This window comes from Theropithecus gelada, chromosome 7b (assembly GCF_003255815.1).
Source record: "Theropithecus gelada isolate Dixy chromosome 7b, Tgel_1.0, whole genome shotgun sequence".
In the NCBI taxonomy this organism is placed as follows: Eukaryota; Metazoa; Chordata; class Mammalia; order Primates; family Cercopithecidae; genus Theropithecus; species Theropithecus gelada.
This window is the reverse complement of record NC_037675.1, coordinates 68272610-68294273: the sequence shown is the minus strand read 5'-3', so window position 1 is coordinate 68294273 and position 21664 is coordinate 68272610. Positions and strand designations below refer to the sequence as shown.

Below are 21664 nucleotides of genomic sequence, written 5' to 3'. Positions count from 1 at the left end.
CCAAGAGGAAATCATCAACTCTTTTTCTTCCCAGGGCAATCAGTAGAAATTCTTTCATATAATACAGCTTAGGGAGCATCATTATTGTTTTGGATTTCTCCAGAAGATTTAATTTCTGTCAGTGACATGAGATTTCCTATTACAAACTTCCAAGGGTATCTTCCCTCTTTGTCTTAAATTCTTTTTTTGCCTGTTGTTAATATTATTACTTTGAGTTTTGAACCTATCAGTTGACTTGAGGCTGCAAAGCATAAGTTGTCACCTTCAGATTTGGATACAGTCTCTCTGAAAATATCTTCATGTATTTTATAAATACAGAAGAGCAGGATTTATTTTCATTCTCTTCCAACTTTAAGTCACATTTTCCAACCCTCTATCCTCTTGAATCAGGTTTTTTACCCAAATATGAAACTTCAGGGATTCCTATTTGATACATTTTAGTCTTTATTAGGAAGATGTCTAATTTCTTTGATGATACAGTACATATTGAGGTATATTATAATAGTTAAGATGCTTTTTAGTTGTGGACAACAGTAATCTCTATTAGTTTATTGGCTCATGTAACCAAGAAGTGAAGCAGTCTGTATAGTTCAAGAAAGGCTTGAATGAGTGGTTCACAAAACATTACTGGGACCCAGTATCTCTTTTAAACTTCCGGTTCTCAGGATTGTTTCTTATTGCCAGTTCCATCATGGGAGGCATTCCATTCACATTCCCAGGATGTAATTCTTGGGGTTGTATATTTCCTCATTCATGTTCAGCAGGAAAGAGAGAATCTGTGTCCCCCAGTAGTTTAATTAAAATCTAAGAGATGAAATCCACTGGCTCTGACTGCTTTGAATTACATGATCCTTGAACTAATGATTGTGGCTAGGTGAAATGGATATGTTGATTATACAGTATTAAGCCAACTTACCCTGGAGGTTTAGTCAATTCCACCCAAACTACATGACTGGGAAATGTGATACAGTGCTAGGAAGAGGGAATGGAAAATGACTGCTGGAGAGACAACAAACAAATGTCAATTACGAGAGGCATTTCTCAAGTCTCTATCTCCTGAAATAGCAAACTGATTAATTTTGCAATAAGTAGCAATGAGCTCATTAGTAATTACTGAATAGTCAGTACCTTGACCAGGTTTCACTTTTTGATTACTAGAAGTAGATAATTGAGTTAGGAAGGTAAAGACGTAGTTTTTAAAAAGCAACTCTTCAGTTAGGCTGTGAACTCTTTTTTTTTTTTTTTTTTTGAGACAGAGTCTCGCTCTGTCACCCGGGCTGAAGTGCAGTAGTACAATCACGGCTCACTGCAACCTCAACCTCCTGGACTCAAGTGATTCTTCCACCTCAGCCTCCCAAGTAGCTGGGACTACAGGCATGTGCCACAACATCTGACTAATTTTTGTATTTTTCAGTAGAGATGGGGTTTTGCCATGTTGCCTGGGCTGGTCTCAAACTCCTGGGTTCAAGACATCTGCCCACCTCAGCCTCCCAAAGTGCTGGTATTACAGGCATGAGCCACTGCACCCAGGCCCTAGACTGAACTTTTTATGGGGGAACAACCTGTTCGTATTTGTATTCTGAGCACTGAGCATAGTGTTTGGTACCTTGGAAGAATTCTGCAAATATTTAATTCATAATTTACAAAGTTTATAAAAATTTCCTCATATATGTCATCTGCTGTACTAAAAATAATACTCTGTTGTCAGATACAGGATAATTATTATTTCCATTTTATAGATGAGAACTGAAGCTTAAATTTTAAGGAACTTGTCCGAATTATTAACTGGTGACGTAAGGGCTTATATCCCAGTTTTCTGTCTTTAAGTTACAAGATTTTAACATTATCCCACATTGCTTCACATGCCTCAGATTGTGACCAGCTGCGGGAAACTAATTTTTCTTTTTAATAGGTAATAAGGTGCTCCCTTTTGATATTAATTTTACATAGGTAAAACTTGCAAAAGTAAGCCAAATAATATATATAGATATTCCAAATGACTGTTCTTACATAGAGGTCTTCTGACACACTGACAACACACCAGGTCATTCAGAACCAGTGGGACTCATTAATAAAGTTAGTGTTAGAGAAGCATTCAAAGTTAACATAACTTCTTTAGAAGCATCAAGGCCTTTCTTTTCATGACTTTGTTACCTATTTCTTCCTTTTCATTCTACTGTATAGACAGATGCACAGTCTGAAGAACAACATTATACTCTTTGATACATTGCTAATTGTCATTTGTCACAGGAAACATAAACATGTGAGTCTACTTACAAAACTGAACATCTGTCAAAAAACCAATTACTATTTACAAAGGACTATTAAATACCAGCTAGTAGTTAATCAATGGGAAAGTCTTTGCTGACGCCGTATGAGAACATCCAGTTAGAACAGTTTTACAATCATTCTCAACTAGTTCCTCCAAAGAATTAAACCCTAATAATTAATGTATCTCCTATGCATCTAGAATGGTATTAGTTATGTACAATCCTTGGGAGAACTGAAAAATGGGTCACTCAAACAATTTTTGATGTACTAATATTAACTTTAGCTCCTGGAGGCATGTCTAGACTTGCCTTGTGCCAGAAAGGCATTCACTGTCCTGAACGGAGAGATCCAGGCCTGGCAGGACTCACCAGTGCTGACTAAAAAGCCCTTGGGCCTTGAATAAACATCAGTGGCAGCCAAGCAGTAGCTGCCATGAGCCTAGAGTGATAATGGCCATAGGGAGAGACTTCTTCTGCTTGAGGAAAGGAGAAGGAAAAGTAAAGAGGACTTTGTCTTGCAACCTGGTAAAATAAACACCAAGAAGACTTCTAAAGCCTCCCATCCCAGGCTCTAGCTCTTGGACAGCATTTCTAAACCCACCTTGGGCCAGAAGGGGACCTGCTACACTGAAAAAAAAAAAAAAAGACCTGGTCTTGGCAGGATTCCTTACCTGCTGACTAAAGATCCCTTGGTATTTCAGTAAACAGCAGCAACAGCCAGAAAATAGCTGCCACAGGCCTTGGGCAAGACCCAGTACTGTACTAGTTTTAGGAGTGACCCAACACAGTACCAGTGGTCATGGTCACAAGACTGCTTGCGTTAACCTTTCCCCAACTCCAGGCAGTTCAGCGCGAAGAGGGAAACTCGGCTTGTTTGGGGGAAAGTAAGGGAAAAAAATAAGACTCTGCCTGGTAATCTAGGGAATTCTCCTGGATCTTATTTAAGACCACCACGGCAGTACCCCTATAAGAGTCAGAGCACCTCTGCAAGAGTCACAACATTACTAGGCTTGGGGTGCCCCCTAATGCACACATGGCCTCAGTGACCAGATTTAGATAACAGCATTTAATTCCCTTTGAGTATCTGCAAAGCCTTCCCAAGAAGAATGGGTACAAATAAGCCCAGACTTCAAAGATTAGAATAAATATTCAGATATCGATGAACAGCCGCAAGCATGAAAACCATCCACAAAAGCATGGCTTTGCTAAATGAACTAAGTAAGGAAGGCACCAGTGACCAAGTGTGTAGTGACAGAGATATGTGACCTTTTAGACAGAGATTAGAAATCGCTGTTTTGAGGAAGCTCAACAAAATGAAAGATAACACAGAGAATGAATTCTGAATCATAACAGATACATTTAACAAAGAGACTGAAATAATTAAAAACAATCAAGCAGAAATTCTGGAGCTGAAAATTGAATTCAGAAACTGAAGAATACACCAGAGTCTTTCAACAGCATAACTGATTAAGCAGAAAAAAATTAGTAAGCTTGAAGACAGGTTATTTGAAAATACAGTCAGAATAGTCAAAAGAAAAAAGAATAAAAAATAATGAAGCACGCCTATAAGATCTAGAAAATAGCCTCAAAGAGTTATTGGCCTTAAAGAAAAGGTAGAGAGAGAGAGGTGTGTGTGTGTGTGTGTGTGTGTGTGTGTGTGTGTGTGAGAGAGAGAAAGAGAGAGAGAGATCAGGGTAGAAAGGTTATTCAAAGAGATATTAACAAAGATCTTTCAAAACATAGAGAAAGACATCAATATTCAAGTACATTAAGGCTATAGAACACTAAGCAGATTTAACCCAAAGAAGACCACCTCAAGACATTTAATAATCAAGCTCCCAAAGATCAAGGATAAAGAAAGGATCCTAAAAGCATCAAGAGAAAAATAACAGATAACATATAAAGGAGCTCCAATATATCTGGCAGCAGATTTCTCAGTGGAAACCTTACTGGCTAGGAGAGAATGCCATGGTAAATTTTAAACTGCTGAAGGAAAAAACCTTTTATCCCACAAAATTATATCCCGTGAAAATATCCTTCAAACATGAAGGAGAAATAAAGACTTTCCCAGATAAACAAAAGCTGAGGGGTTTCATCAACAGCAGACCTATTTTACATGAAATGCTAAAGGGAGTTCTTCAATCTGAAAGAAAAGAATATTAAAGAGAAATAAGAAATCATCTGAAGGCCCCAAACTCTCTGGTAACAGTAAATACACACACCAAATACAGAATATTATAACACTGTTAAGTGTGATGTATATATTACTCATTTCATATCTTGAGTAGGACCACTAAGAGATGATCTAAAAAATAGTAACTACAGGCATGGTGGCTCATGCCTGTGATCTAGCGCCTAGACAGGGCAAGGTGGGTGGATTGCTTGAGCCCAGGAGTTTGAGACAAGCCTGGGCAAAATAGTGAAACCCTGTCTTTACAAAAAATACAAAAATCAGTTGGTCATGGTGTTGCGTGCCTGTAGTCCCAGCTACTTGGGAGACTGGGATGTGAGGACTGATTTAGCCCAAGAGGCCGAGGCTGCACTTAGCCGTGATTATACCATCACTCTCCAGCCTGGGCAATACAGTGAGACCCTGTCTCAACAACAACAACAAAAAAACCTACAACTTTTTGAGACATAGTATTATAAAATATAGATAGAAAAAATAAAAAGTTTAAAAGTAGGGGGATGAATTTAAAGTGTAGAGTTTTTATCAGTTGTCTCCTTGCTCTTAACTCCTAGCAATCAGAGTTAAGTTGTCATTGGTTTAAAATAATGGGTTATAAGATAGTATTTGCAAGGCTCATGGTAACCTCAAGCCAAAAAATCTACAATAGTTCCACAAAAAATAAAAAGCAAGAAATTAAAACATACCACCAGAGAAAATCACTTTCACAAAAAGAAAGACAGGAAGGAAGGAAGAGAGGAGCACAAAGAACCAGAAAAAAACAAAACAAATAATAAAATGGCAGTAGTAAGTCCCTACTTATCAATAATAACACTGAATGTAAATTAACTTAACTTTCCAATCAAAAGACACAGAATGGCTGAATGGATTGGAAAACAAGACCTAACAATCTGTTGTTTACAAGAAATACACTTCACTTATAAAAACACACACAGACTAAATAAAGGGATGGAAAAAGATACTCCATGCAAGTGGAAACCCAAAGAGTAGCAGTAGCTATACATATATCAGAAAAAATAGATTTTAAGACAAACACTATAAAAAGAGACAAGGAAGGTCATTTTATAATGACAAAGGGATCAATTCAGCAAGAGGATATGACAATTGTAAACATATATGCAACCAACACTAGAGCATCCAGACATATAAAACAAATATTATTAGAACTAAAGAGAGAGACAGACCCTAATATACCAATAGCTGGAGATTTCAACACCCCACTTTAAACATTGAACAGATTCTCCAAACAGAAAATTAATAAAGAAACATTGAGGCTGGGTGTGGTAGCTCAGGACTATAATTCCAGCACTTTGGGAGGCCAAGACAGGTAGATTGCTTGAGGTCCAGGAGTTTGAGACCAGCCTGGCCAACATGGTGAAACCCCGTCTCTACTAAATATACAAAAATTAGCTGGGCATGGTGGCGTGTGCCTGTAATCCCAGCTACTCGGGAGGCTGAGGCAGGAGAATCGCTTGAACCTTGGAGGTAGAGGTTGCAGTGAGCCAAGAATGCCCTGCTGCACTCTAGCTTGGGCAACAAAGCAAGACTCTGTCTTTAAAAAAAAAAAAAAAAAAAAAGAAACACTGGACTTAATCTCTATTACAGATCAAATAAATCTAATAGATACTTATAGAATATTTCATCCAATGGCTGCAGAATACACATTCTTCTCCTCAGAACATGAATCATTCTCAAGGACAGATGATATGTTACGCCACAAAACAAGTCTTTACAATTTCAAAACTCTGAAATAATATATATCTTATCTAACCTACAACAGAATAAAACCAGTAATCAATAAAAAAAAAACTTTGGAAATGATACAAACATATGGAAATTAAACAATATGCTCCTGAATGACCAGTGGGTCACTGAAGACATTAAGAAGCAAATTAAAAATTTCTTGAAGCAAATGAATATGGAAACACAAAACACCAAAACCTATGGGATAGGCAAAACAGTACTAAGAGGAAAGTTTATACTAATAAGCACCTACATCAAAAAAGTAGAAAAACTACAAATAAACAACCTAACGACACATGATAAAGAACTAGAAAAGCTAGAGAAAATCAAGCCTAAAATTAGTACAAGAAAAGAAATAAAGATCAGAGTAGCAACAAATGAAATTAAAACAAACAACAAATAATACGAAAGATCAACAAAATGAAAAGTTTTTTTTTAAGAAAGATAAACAAAATTGCCAAATCTTTAGCCAGACAAAGAAAAGAGAGAATACCCAAATAAATGAAATCAAAGATGAAAAAGGAGACATCACAATTATACCACAAAAATTCAAAGAATCATTACAGACTACTATGAGCAACTATATGCCAATAAGTTGGAAAACCTAGACGTAATGGATAAATTCCTACATGCATACAACCTGCCAAGATTGAACCATGAAGAAATCCAAAACCTGAATACAGCAATAAGTAATGAGATTGAAGCCATAATAAGTCTCCCAGCAAAGAAAAGAACCAATAGTTTCACCGCTGAAGTCTACAAAATATTTAAAGAAGAACCGATACCAATCCTACTCAAACTATTCTGAAAAACACAGAAGGAAGGAATACTTCTATACTCATTCTACAAGGTCGGTATTACCCTGCTATTAAAACCAGACAAAGACACATCAAAAAAAGAAAACTATAGGCCAATATCTGATTAACATTGATGTAAAAATCCTCAACCAAATGCTAGTACACCAAATTCAGCAACATATTAAAAACATCATGCATCATGACCAAGTGGGATTCATCCCAGGGATGGCAGGATGGTTCAACATATGCAAATCAATCAATGTGATACATCATATCTGCAGAATGAATGACAAAAGCCATATGATCATTTCACTTGATGCTGAAAAAGCATTTGACTAAATTCAATTGCTTCATGATAAAAACCCTTAAAAAACTGGGTATGGAAGGAACATTCCTCAACATGATAAAAGCTATATGCAACAGACCCACATCTAGTATCATACTGAATGTGGAAAAACTGAAAGCCTTTTCTCTAAGATCTGGAACATGACAAAGACGCTTACTTTTACCACTGTTATTCAACATAGCATTGGAAGTGCTAGCTACAGCAGTCAGACAAGAGAAAAATATAAAAAGCACCCAAATTGGAAAGGAAGAGATCAAATTATCCTCCCTTGCAGATGATACAATATTTGGAAAAACCTAAAGACTCCAACAAAAACCATTAGAATTGATAAGCAAATTCAGTAAAGTGGCAGGATACAAAATCAACATACAAAAATTAGTAGCATATCTTTTTTTTTTTTTTTTTTTTTTAGATGGAGTCTTGCTCCATCACCTAGGCTGAAGTGCAGTGGCAAGATCTTAGCTCACTGCAACCTCTGCCTCCCAGGTTCAAGCAATTCTCCTGTCTCAGCCTCCTGAGTAGATGGGACTATAGCCTGCCACCACACCAGGCTAATTTTTGTATTTTTAGTAGAGATGGGGTTTCATCTTGTTGGTTGGGCTGGTCTTGAACTCTTGACCTTAGGTGATCCAACCTCCTCGGCCTACCAAAGTGCTGGGATTACATGCGTGATGCACCACGCCTAGCCAATTAGTAGCATTTCTATATGCCAACAGTGAACAATATGAAAAAGAAATTAAGAAGGTAATCCCATTTATAATAGCTACAAAGAAAACACATAGGAATAAATTTAACCAAAGAAGTAAAAGATTTCTATGATGAAGTATAAAACATTTTTGCAAGAAACTGAAGTGGACACACAAAAAGGAAAGACATTCCTTGTTCATGGATTGGAAGAATCAATATTGTTAAAATGTCCATACTTCCCAAAGCAATCTATGAACTCAATGCAATCCCTATCAAAATACCTTCATGGAAACAGAAAAAATAATCATAACATTTATACAGAACCACAAAAGACCCAGAACAACCAAAGCTATCCTGAGCAAAAATAAAAACAAAACTAGAGGAATCATGCTACCTGACTTAAAATTATACTACAGAGCTATAGTAGCTGAAAAAGCATTTTCATCATGGAACTAAAAACAGACACATAGATCAATGGAATAGAATAGAGAACCTACAAACAAATCCATGTATGGACAGTGAGCTCATTTTGACAAAGGGGTTAAGAACATACATTGGGGAAAGGACAGTCTCTTCAATAAACGGTGCGGGGAAAACTGGATATCCTTATGCAGATGATTAAAACTAGATACCTATCTCTTGCCATATATAAAAATCAAATCAAAATGGATTAAAGACTTACATACTTAAATCTATGACTTGAAACTATGAAACTACTAAAAGAAAACATTGGGAAACTCACCAGGACATTGGACTAGGCAAAGGTTTCTTCAGTAATACCCCATAAACACAGGCAACCAATGAAAAAACAAACAAATGGGATCATATGAAGTTAAAAAGCTTCTGTATAGCAAAGGAAACAATCAAGAAAGTGAAGAGAACGCAACAAATGGGAGAAAATATTTGCAAACTATGCATCTGAGAAGGAATTAGTAACCAGACTATATAAACAACTCCATAGGAAAAAACATACAACAATTCAATTTAAAAATGGGTAAAAGAGCTGAATAGATGTTTCTCAAAGGAAGACATACAAATGGTAAACAAGTACATGAAAAGGTGCTCATCATTATTGATCATCAGATAAATGCAAATCAAAACTATAATGAGATGTAATCTCTTCCCAGTTAATATGGCTTTTATCCAAAAGGCAGGCAATAATGAATGCTGGTGAGGATGAGGAGAAAGGGGAACACTTGTACGCTATTGGTGGGAATGTAAATTGGTACAGCCACTAAGCAGAATAGTATGGAGGTTCTTCAAAAAACTAAAGACAGAACTACATATGATCCAGCAATGCCTCTACCAGGTATATATCCAAAAGAAAGGAAATCGGTATATTGAAGAGATATCTGCACTTCTATGTGTACTGCAACATTATCAACCTGAGTGTCCATCACCAGATGAATAAACAAAATGGGGTACATATATACAATGGAGTACTGATTAGCTATAAAAAAGAATGAGATCCTGTCATTTGCAACAACATGGAAACTGTAGGACACTGTTAAATGAAATAAGCCAGGCACAGAAAGACAAACTTTGCATGTTCTCACTTATTTGTGGGAGCTAAAAATTAAAACAATTGAACTCACAGAGATAAAGATGGTAGAATGATGGTTACCAGAGGGTGGAGAGGGTGGGGAGGGGGAGTGGGAAATGGGGATGATTAATGGGTACCTCAAAATATAGTTAGATACAATGGATAAGTTCTGACAGCACAACAGGGTGATTACAATCAGCAATAATTTGTTGTACATTTTAGAATAAATTAGGGAATACAATTGGAATGTTTGTAACACAAAGAAATGATGAATGCTTGAAATGATGGATACCCATTTACCCTGATGTGATTATTATCCATTGTATACCTGTATCAAAATGTCTCACATGCCCCATAAATATATCCACTACTATGTACCCCACAAAATTAAAATTTTTAAAAAGTCTTCATTTGGTAGTATCTTCTAAGAGACTATGGATGCTAAGTTGTTGGTTTTTTTCTCTCCAAATTTTGGGTGTTTTGGTTCCTAAGTATTTAAAGCCTTTATTATTTCTTTTTCTTCTCTGTCCCTCTCAGTTTATATCCATATTAGGGACTTAGATCAGTTTTTTTTTTTTTTTACATCCAATGTCTAAATTATCAGTGTTTAATGATTTTTATGTATCAGTTTAATCTTTTACAACCTGGCATTTTTTGCAAGCTATCATTGAGCCAGTGACTGAATAAACAAATATGCACCTAAAAAGTTTACTTATGATGAGGAATCACAGAATTTATATCAAAATTCAACTCTGCAAATGGTTGTAATGAGAGCCCAATGAATGAAGAAAAAAAAAGAGATGCAAAATCATGAGAAAAAATAGGAAGGTTAATACAAATCAACTATTTGCTTGACCAATCTGTCTAGATTTTAAGACTCAAAGTGATTATCTTAAGAGGTAATTTTAAGCCAGGCAATTTATTTAAAGCTATCTGATGAAATTGGTAAGACAAAAATAACTTCTGAGCAATGAATTTCTTGCTAGTCATTTGAGAAAAGTGCACTGTCACAAATGACAGAATCTTAATGATAGCAGAATACTTTAGTCACAGGAGAAACTCTATTAAATTCCTTGATGGATATACTCAATGGCACTTACACTTTCACAAGAAAGCAATGCTGAAAATCCATCAGAATAAAACAACACATCTTCCATATGTTACAGCCTATCTCCAAGGACAGGAAGCAGAATACATATTTGGAAAATCATTAATGCAAAAGCCTCTTGTCTTACCCGTTCATCTGTTGAATGATGGGAATAATTGATGAGACCAGGGATGGGCTGTTCACCGTGTGCCATGACAACAGCAGGACTGGTGTAGAATGGATGCTTCTAATGCACAACACATAACAACTATGAATATAGTGACAGGAAAACATGAAACTATACAAACAAAATGACTAAAAAGGAAAAAAGGTAAAAACAAATGGAAAAATGAAATGCTAACATTTTCCAAATGTAGAATGACAGAATCAGCTTAGATTTTAAATGCCATAAGCTTCTCTCCTAAGATTGAAATTTATGGCACTTCTTACTCTTTTAATTCAGAGTAAAGGAAAAAGAATATATAATGATTTAAAAATGCACCCATTTCACCAATTAGTTTCATTAAAAAAACACACAAAACTTAAATACTTACTAGCCTTAAGTAAGCACTTACTGGGTCACTGAATGGATACTTCAAAAGGATTTCTCGATGATTCTAATCTATATGTTGTTAAAAAAATACCTCACTATGCTCATAGCCAAAATAACTGGATAATCCATAAAACTCTGAGAATTACTTCATATAGCAATTAAATTTTCAATCTTTATGCTCTTAATGAAAAATCATAATCTCCAGAATTGATATACTACTTTCTGAAGATATTAAGGCATACTAGGTGGACTTTAGTAGGTATGAAGAATAAACCATGTTCTATAACTTTAAGACAGTTAAATTTACTCAAGTAACTCATGGTAGTATATTTACCCGTGGAGTTGTCCAAAGAGAAATTGTAATACTTTGGTATTGTCCTAATATTTATTACTTTATTAAATTAAAGATGCAAATATATCCATTTACTATCTTTGCCACTAGGGTAATTTGTGTCAAGCAATATTTGAATAAGTTATTAGTTAAGAAAAATTCAACAATTGCTGAAAAGCTTTGTCCCTTTAAAAATCTTTATTAATCTTTCCCAACTCCTTTCTTGAATCCTCTAAGGTCTTTTACCTTCAGTTTTCTGTTCCCTCAAGAATTTGTGAAGTTTTGATATTTTGAATATATAAACATTATATATTTAATATGTCCACAAAAATGACATCTCCAAAGAGTTCTAAAATGTCACATTGTATATCATTGCAGCTATTACTTCAATAGGCAACAGCTCATCAGTAATGCCTCAGAACTCAGAATAAATTTCAGTGCCTTCAAGGAATCTATATCAAGAAGGAAACATAGTAGTGAAGTGTCATGGACATCCCAGTTATTTTTTTAGGGTTCTCTGAAGAAGTATTAAATGTAGGGAGGGATGTGATGGAAAACAGATGAAACCAGTACATTTACCTGTGGGTCCTTTAGGCCTCTTGAGTATCTCTCATTAGGCTTACCTTGGCAGCAATGGCTGCTGCAGTTATATGTGATGAGGAACTATCTTCTGTTGAAGCAACACCACTGTCTTTCTTCTCTTCTTCCTCTTCCTCACATTGAACCCCTTTGTCTTCTGTCTGTTTATGGGGGCTGGTAGTAGGAGGAGGGGAAAGAGGGGGTGGTGGGGAAGGCAAATCTTCTAGTTCATCATGCACCTCCTTTACTTTTACAATGGCATCACGTAAAAGGTCAATGGCATGAGGTAGAGCTGGCAGTATGAATTGAAAGCATTCCTGTATGCAAGAGAAAGAAAAAAAATTAAGATGAAGCACTTTTGTAATTATATAAGATGGTGGCAATCAAATTGTTTTGTGATTTTGGATCTGCATTTCCCTCCATCAATCTCAAGAATGAATCATATGTAAAACATTGTCTTAGCAATATGCCATGAAGTAAGCATAACATATATTACAGTATTCTCCATAAGCTAAGGAACTACAGTGCTATAAAAACATACACTCTGCTGACTGTTCCTTTTGCCATGCAAAAGCTCCTTAGTTTAATTAGGTCCCAGCTATTTATCTTTGTTTTTATTGCGATTGCTTTTGGGTTTTTGGTCATGAACCCTTGTCTAAGCCAATGTCTAGAAGTGTTTTTCCAATGTTATCTTCTACAGTTCTTATAGTTTCAGGTCTTAGGTTTAAGTACTTAATCCATCTTGAGTTGATTTTTGTATAAGGTAAGAGTTGAGGATCAAGTTTCATTCTCCTACATAGGGCCAGCCAATTATCCCAGCACCATTTGTTGAAAAGGGTGTCCTTTCCCTACTTTATGTTTTTGTTTGCTTTGTTGAAGATCAGTTGGCTGTAAGTTTTTGATTTTGCTTCTGGGTTCTCTATTCTGTTCCATTGATCTATGTGCCTATTTTTACACCAGTACCATGCCGTTTTGGTGACTGTGGCCTTATAGTGTAGTTTGAAATCGGGTAACGTGATGCCTCCAGATTTGTTCTTTTTGCTTAGTCTTGCTTTGGCTATGCGGGCTCTTTTTTGGTGCCATATGAATTTTAGAATTGTTTTTCCTAACTCTGTGAAGGATGATGGTGGTATTTTGATGGGAAGTGCATTGAATTTGAAAATTGCATTTGGCAGTATGGTCATTTTCACATTCTTGATCCTGCTAATCCATGAGCATGGGATGTGTTTACATTTGTTTGTGTTGTCTATGATTTCTTTCAGCAGTGTTTTGTAATCTTCACAATCTACACATCTGACAAAGGACTGAATTCCAGAATCTACAACGAACTCAAACAAATCAGTAAGAAAAAACAAAGAAACAATCCCATCAAAAAGTGGGCTAATGACATGAACAGGCAATTCTCAAAAGAAGATATACAAATGGCCAACAAACATATGAAAAAATGTTCAACATCACTAATGATAAGGGAAATGCAAATCAAAACTGCAATGCAATACCACCTTACTCCTGCAAGAATGGCCATAATCAAATAATGAAAAAACAGTAGATGTTGGCATGGATGTGGTAAACAGGGAACACTTCTACACTGCTGGTGGGAATGTAAACTAGTGAAACAGCTATGGAAAACTGCAGAGATTCCTCAAAGAACTAAAAGTAGAACTACCATTTGATCCAGCAATCCCACTACTAGGTATCTACCCAGAGGAAAAGAAGTCATTATTCAAAAAACATACTTGCACACACGTTTATAGCAGCATAATCTACAATCGCAAAATCGTGATCAAATGCCCATCAATCAATGAGTGGATAAACTATGATACATCATAGTATACTACTCAGTCATAAAAAGGAATGAATTAACAGCATTTGCAATGACCTGGATGAGATTACAGACTATTATTCTAAGTGAAGTAACTCAGAAATGGAAAACCAAACATCGTATGTTTTCACTGACATGTAGGAGCTAAGCTATGAGGACGCAAAGGCATAGGAATGACACAATGAACTTTGGGGACTTACGGGAAAGAGTGTGGGGGGCGAGGGATAAGACAACAAATATGGTGCAATGTACACTTCTCGGGTGATGTGTGCACCAGGATCTCACAAATCACCACTAAGGAACTTACTCATGTAACCAAATACCACCTGTACCCCAATAACTTATGGAAAAATAATAAAAAAAAGATTGAGGACAGGCATGGATGGTCAGATTCAGACTCTCTTAAAAAAAAGAAAAGCATGCACTGCATTTTTTAAAAAGTAAAATTTCAATATACAACTTGGTAGTTTAAAGATGCATTATGGGAAAGACAGAAAAGATAGGAAAGAAGCCCAAGAGTTTGAGACTGCAGCGAGCTATGATTGTGTAACTGCATTTCAGCCAGGGTGACACAGTGAGATTCTGTCTCTAAAAATAAATAAATAAATATATTCTAAAAACTTGTATACTACCCTCTTTTCCATCCCTTCCTCCCCAAGAGAAAACCTACATACTCACACACATACACATTTAATTCTTGGGTTATTTCTACAACTCTTAAATGATTTATGCAAAAATCCTGAGGAAACTAGGAGCCCTCCATTCCTTGTTCCCAATCTCCTGAGTCAAGACCATTTCTTGATGTGATTCATGCCAAACACTGAAGAAACTGTTGTATTTTGGATGGGTCAAATCTACTTAATCTTTTTTTTTTTTTTTTGAGACGGAGTCTCACTCTGTCGCCCAGGCTGGAGCGCAATGGCGCCATCTCGGCTCACTGCAACCTCCACCGCCCGGGTTCAAGCAATTCTCTGCCTCAGCACCCTGAGTAGCTGGAGCTGGGATTTCAGGTGCTCACCACCACGCCCGGCTAATTTTTTTGTATTTTTAATAGAGATGGGGTTTCAACATCTTGGCCAGGCTGGTCTTGAACTTCTGACCTTGTGATTGGCCCGTCTCGGCCTCCCAAAGTGCTGGGATTACAGACGTGAGCCCCAGCACCTGGCCAAATCTACTTAATCTTTAATCCAAAAGTAGAGAGAAGCAACTGGGGGCCTTCAGTGCAGAAAGTGGGCTCAGGAGGCTAAGTAAAGGAATATGAATGCTGATATCCAAGGCATTCAGGAACTTTTACACAGGTGCAAGAAACTTACATCAAAGTGGCCACAAGATTGTTTAATAGGAGACAGACAAATGAAACTCTATGTTTACTGCTAGACACCAAATCTTTGTGTGAAATCTTGAATTTATGGGGAAGGAGGGTAGCCTGTACCTGTCTGTTATTTTTCCTAATCCCGACCCCTCATTCTTGAACTGCAGGAGACTGAGCCCCTTTGGGCTTCGGTGACCCCACCACTGGGGAATGTTTATTTGAAGGTTGATGTTGCTATACTGTCTACTTCTTTTCCCATCTTCTAATCATTTTTTTTAAACACACATGCTGACTCTTTTCCTATCCCTTCTCCTTTTCTGGGGAAAATACAATGAATAAATAAAGATTTATTGGTACTGAAGTTGTTTAAAAAGAGGCAGGAAAGAGGTTTCATATTTTTAGTTAGAGCAGGGCAGTAGAACTAACGACCTATGTGAGAATCAGATTATTTTGTCCAGAGAGCTGAAGTTCTAACTACCATCATAAAGTATAGCTAGGTAACATCATACAGCATGCAAAATATAAAATAAGCTTGTAAAGAGCACTACATAAAGTGAATATAATCTGCTGCTGAGGTGCTCACTATTATCTATAATATATCACCAAAAGAGAATAGGTGAGAACCTAAAAACCAGAACATAAGGCCAGATATATTTGCAGAATAGGTGGAGGTCTTTCTCTTTCACATTTGAAGTAATAGCTTAAAATCTAAGATGTGAAAAAAAAAATCTTAAAAATTTTTGGAGGGTTACATAATATCGGGAAAGATGCCTAATCTTTTGGCCTATCTGTGTATGGCTCAATCAGTTTACTCGTTAAAGATTGTGTAGTAAAGAATTTAACTTTGACCGAGGAGAGGTCTGGTCTTTACACTCAGCTTCTGGGAGTGATCTCTAGGTCCTTGGAATTTCATGCCTAATAGGAATGTCTTTGTTGCCTATGGACTTTGGGCACCAGAGACAGTCTAACAATGTTAGACTGCAGTTCAGGAATGAGGGGAAGGGATCACGAAAAGAACAGACAGGTATAGGCTACCCTTCCTCTCTCCCTGTTAATTCAAGATTTCACACAAAGCTTTGGTGTCTAGCAGTAAACATGGAGTGTCATTCATCTGTCTATTAAACAATCTTGTGACTACTTTGACTAAGTTTTTGCACCTGCATAAAAGTTCCTAAGTGAATTGGATATATATTCATATTCCCTTTCTTGGCCTTCTGACGCTACTTTCTTTTTTTTTTTTTTTTTTAATGGGGTTGGCGGGGGATGGAGTCTCGCTCTGTCACCCAGGCTGGAGTGCAGTGGTGCGATCTCGGCTTGCCTGAGTAGTTGGGACTACAGGCGCCCGCCACCACGCCTGGCTAATTTTTTGTATTTTTAGTAAAGACAGGGTTTCACCATGTTAGCCAGGGTGGTCTCGATCTCCTGACCTCGTGATCTGCCCGCCTTGGCCTCCCAAAGTGCTGGGATTACAGGCGTGAGCCACTGCACTCGGCCTTCTGACCCTACTTTCTACATGGAAGGCCCCCAAGTGCTTCTCTCTACTTTAGGATTAAAGATTACAGGTCAGCCACACTGGCAGTAAGTGTTTGAGTCCCAATAAAAGCTCTGGATACCAAAGACTCAGGTAAGCATCCCCAGCTGGCATTACTCCATGTGTGGTATCACAAACTGATGCCAGAAGGGTGGTATGTCCATGTCTCCAAAGAGAGAGGACAACAGAAGTTCCTCATTTGTTACTTCTGTTAGACTCTGTCCTATGCACTTCCTCCCTTGGCTGACTTTAATCCGTATTCTTTCCTTGCATGAACAATAATCATGAGTATAACAGCCTTCTGTGAGTTCCATGAATGCTAGTAAATTACTAAACTTGAAGGTCATTTTAGGATCTCCTGAATTTGCAATTAGGGTTAGAAGTGAGGGCAATTTTGTGGAGTACTTGACATTTGTACGTTGCTATTTTTTGCAGTTGGCTAAAACTCCTTACAGTTGGTGTCAAAAATAAGATTTTCTAGAAAGACCCTGATTCACTGAAATAAATGGCTTAGGAAGTGAAGAGAGGGTGTGGGATTATGAACCTTTGATCACTGAGTGAAGGCAGTGTCAACCACAGTATGGAATTGCTTCTGTACTGTGATTAGTTAATGGAGATAATTCCCAAAAAGTTGTCTCACTGGATGCATAAGGAGATGAAGAATATAAAGAAAGAAGCTAAACACACAATCTCTTGGTTATTGTTATCTATGCTAGCTAAAATGAAAGTAAGGGATACAATCCTACTCTATATGAATGGGAATAGACTGTGCAGGAGGAACTTGCTAAACTAGTATTACCAATGGCAATCTGAATTAGCACAGTGGCCAAACCTTACAACTCTTTAAAAGGTGGAAAAGTTTGGGCATAAATAGAAGGAGGAATGGTAGCTGAGGGTAAAGGAATGAATGGATAGGTTATGCAGTAAGGGAAATAATACTGCATTGGTATTTCCAAAGAGGTTCAGAACAAGAGATGACATTGTTTCTTAGCTCAACTGTAACAGATGCTTGAAAGAGTGGTCATATGTTGCTGAGACTACTCCTATTTTTGGAATCCAATAAGCCTGCAAACCTGATTAGCATCATTCTGGGAGACATTCTGGTCTGTTAATGTTTGAGAAGGACTCTAAGAATGTGCCAGTATCTTTTGACTTTTATTTTTTAGGTTATGGCTAAGTGTATTGGGAAATTCAATTAAAGCCTCCTCAGGATATAATGTCAATAGAAAATGACTGGCCTGAGGAAGAACTGCACTTAGGTAACCATCAGCTAATTTCTATGATATATAGTTCTGTACAAACATATCAATAGTATTTTTGGTAGTAGATTAAGGTGACAAATTATTGAATTTATACAAAATTATGAAAATGTATGTAATGGCTTTAGTGGATGGATTAGCTATTTCTCTAAATCTAACCATACCCTACACTGCCTCAGCCAAATCTTAGGCATATTCACACTGATACTACTGCTGTGTCTGTCACATAAATGCCATAGTAAATATAGATGCCCAGACAAACATGACTGTGTTGCTGTACAATAAAAAAAGTCTCGGCCAAAGGCCAGCGGGTAGCTTGTAGAGCGAAGAATTAACAGTACCCTAAGAGAGTCTGAGGGTAAAAGTGGTTGCCCTTAACTAGTTGGAGGAGATCTCTAGGTCCTCAGAATGTCATGTGTGACAGCAACGTCTTTGTTTACCTGATGGCTTTGGTCACCAATCTAACAATATGACTTATGATGGGGACTTTGGGCCACATGGTGTCAGTTCTGGAACGTACTGGAGACTAATGCTATCAATCCAATCTCTGGGAAGCACTAAAGACTAAAGGTCATTCATATGGGCAAAATATGATGAACTGCAACAACAACAACAACAAACCAAAACAACAACAACAACAACAACAACAACAACAACAAAAAACCTCTGGACATCAAAAACTCAGGTGAGCTTCTCTGATTGGCAATATTAAAAGTATATTATCATACACAAATGCCAGGAGAGTAAAGCATTCATGACTCTACAGGGAGTGGACAAGGGAAGCTCTGTGTTTGGTAGCATTCCTGGACGTTGTCTTACGCACTTCTTCTCTTGGCTGATTTTAATCTGTATCTTTTCCCCATAATAAACCATAACTGTAAGTGTAACAGTTTTTAGTGAGTTCTACGTCTTTCCATTGAATTACTGAATCCAAGAGTGACTTTGGGAATCCTGCAACTGGTATCAGAAGTGAGGGCAGTCTTGTGGAGTGCTCCAACTTTTTGGCTGGCTAACTTTCACAGCTGGTCAAAATCTCTTACACTAAAACATTAATATGTCCAGGTGATTTACCTGAGATCCTTTCTTGCTACCTGGCAGGTTAATTATGAGCGTTTTCCCTCTGATTCCACATACAGGCCTGAAAGAAAAGAGAAAGTAGATGAATACTAAATTGCAATGAATGTCCAGTTTAAATACATTAACAACAAAGAACAATCATTTTACTTTACATGTGAACAACTGTTTTAGGAATAAAATTGTTATCTTAAGACATTCACTGCTTGCTATACAAATTAGGCATTCTGGTTGAAGTTTTTACATTATGGTTAGTATGGCAAATTGGAAAAAATGTACTGAATGTGGAATCAGAATAATTTACCTACTTTTAAGTAATCTGACCAAGTCTAATTGCCTATTTTGTCTAACTTCAGCTTCTTCATATTTTATACAATTGTTTAAGAGTTTGAGATAGTGTATTAAAAATGCTTAGTGCTATTTATGTTCAAAAGTCTAACACAAAAAGCACTTAAGATTTAGATTCGAGGTCTTGCTTCTCAGGAAGTCTATAAGTTTTAAAGTAAAACAAGGTTTTTCACAAGTGAATGGCAGAAGGGAAGAGGTTGGAGAGCTCATTCATTAATAGACCCATTGATAATCGCAGGCATTTTATTTTACTTATTTATTTATTTATTTATTTATTTTTGAGACAGAGTCTTGCTCTGTCTCCCAGGCTGGAGTGCAGTGGCGAGATCTCGGCTCACTGCAAGCTCCGCCTCCCGGGTTCACACCGTTCTCCTGCCTCAGCCTCCTGAGTAGCTGGGACTACAGGGGCCCGCCATCGCGCCCGGCTAATTTTTTGTATTTTTAGTAGAGACGGGGTTTCACCGTGGTCTCGATCTCCTGACCTTGTGATCCGCCCGCCTCGGCCTCCCAAAGTGCTGGGATTACAGGCGTGAGCCACCGCGCCCAGCCAATCGCAGGCATTTTAAGCTAGAAAGGTCTTTCAGAGATAATTGTCAATTTCCAGGCCACATTTAAAGTAACTGGTTAAGAAACATAAAAAATGGAAAAGCAGTGGAAGACTGGAGACAAGGATCAAAGGCCTAGATTTCATATGAGAGCTGGAATTATGCTGTCATTCACTGGCTGTGCTACTTTGATCTGGTAACATTATCTCATTTTCATAATTTGAAAACAAAGAAATTATGCTATTTTTAAAATTTTACAGTATTTTTAAAGTAATGTAAGAATACTCTTCCCCGAACGTCTTGAGTTTTTCTTTAACCACTCTTATTCTTTGAAATAAACTAAAACTGTCCTATATTTTATTACTTTTTCTTCTTGTCCTATTTACGATCTGAAAGAGAAGATTGCCATTTATTTACAACTTGCCATTTATACAAAACTGTTTACTGCTGGCCGCCTTCTTACTAGAAAAACTATTCATTGTTTCATTAAAAACTTTAAGGCTATTTTATGACCTTTAATCTTAATGATATTTCTTCAAAATCTGTTTTAGTTCTGGCAGTCAGAATTGGATAAAGTACTTTAGTGACAAAATGGCACTGGGTAATTATATAGTTCTTAATATGTTCCTGTTTACTTGGGAATTTTGTTTTTCTTTCCAAACTAAAATGCTACATTGTACTTTTTTGTCAATATGATAGCTAATTGATTATATCAATATGATTGGAATGTCATCAATATTAAGTTCTCTATTTTCATGTAAGCAAATCTAGCAATTTACTGAATAAATCTAGAATTTTAACTAAGAGCACAATAACCCCTTGTAGAATACAGTATTAGCTACATCCAGAAGTTTGTAGCACCTTTCCTTCTAAAAACTAGAAATATTGGCCGAGCGCGGTGGCTCAAGCCTGTAATCCCAGCACTTTGGGAGGTCGAGGCGGGTGGATCACGAGGTCAGGAGATCGAGACTATCCTGGCTAACATGGTGAAACCCCGTCTCTACTAAAAATACAAAAAAAAAAAATTAGCCGGGCACGGTGGCGGGCGCCTGTAGTCCCAGCTACTTGGGAGGCTGAGGCGGGAGAATGGCGTGAACCCGGGAGGCGGAGCTTGCAGTGAGCCGAGATCACGCCACTGCACTCCAGCCTGGGAGACACAGTGAGACTCCGTCTCAAAAAAAAAAAAAAAAAAAAAAACTAGAAATATTATCATAACAATTACTGCATATTATCCTCCCAACATTTCTATGAAGGAAAGACAAATACAGTTACCTACAAAATATGGAAAAATAATTTGGAGTACAAAGAATTTGATTAATACATGGCTTTGGGATCTTTGTAACTTTATACAGTAAGTTCCTCCCATCCTGTGTTTATTAATGTCCATGAACTCATCCTTACTGACATCACTGTGACAATTTTATCACATATTATGAAATGTGTTGGATTTTATTTTCCAAGAAAGTTGTAACTCCCTCCATTAGAAGGTTAGTGGCAAGTGAAAACTTAGTTCATTCTTTTTATTCCAATTTTTGGTAATCAAATCCAGGCTTTTTATGTCTCCAATAATCCTTCACTTGCTCTAGGTTGACATGCTAGTAGCAGTGCTAATATAACCAACAGTTATATCCAAACCACTATGTTTCTGT

At 37.1% G+C, this 21664-nt stretch overlaps 1 protein-coding gene across 7 annotated transcripts in view; it reads right to left on the bottom strand.

Moving 5' to 3' along the window:
* Nucleotides 1-21664, bottom strand: part of GPHN (gephyrin) — a 719765-nt gene that overhangs the window by 259023 nt on the left and 439078 nt on the right. For 5 of the 7 annotated variants that reach the window (XM_025392028.1, XM_025392024.1, XM_025392027.1 and 2 more), the window contains 2 exons: nucleotides 19120-19186; nucleotides 12169-12441 (listed from right to left, as the gene is read on the bottom strand). In XM_025392028.1, the coding sequence (XP_025247813.1) occupies nucleotides 12169-12441; nucleotides 19120-19186 (340 nt within the window). Of the gene's footprint in view, nucleotides 1-10809; nucleotides 10909-12168; nucleotides 12442-19119; nucleotides 19187-21664 lie in introns of all 7 variants that reach the window. The other 2 variants (XM_025392025.1, XM_025392030.1) reach the window with 1 other exon arrangement.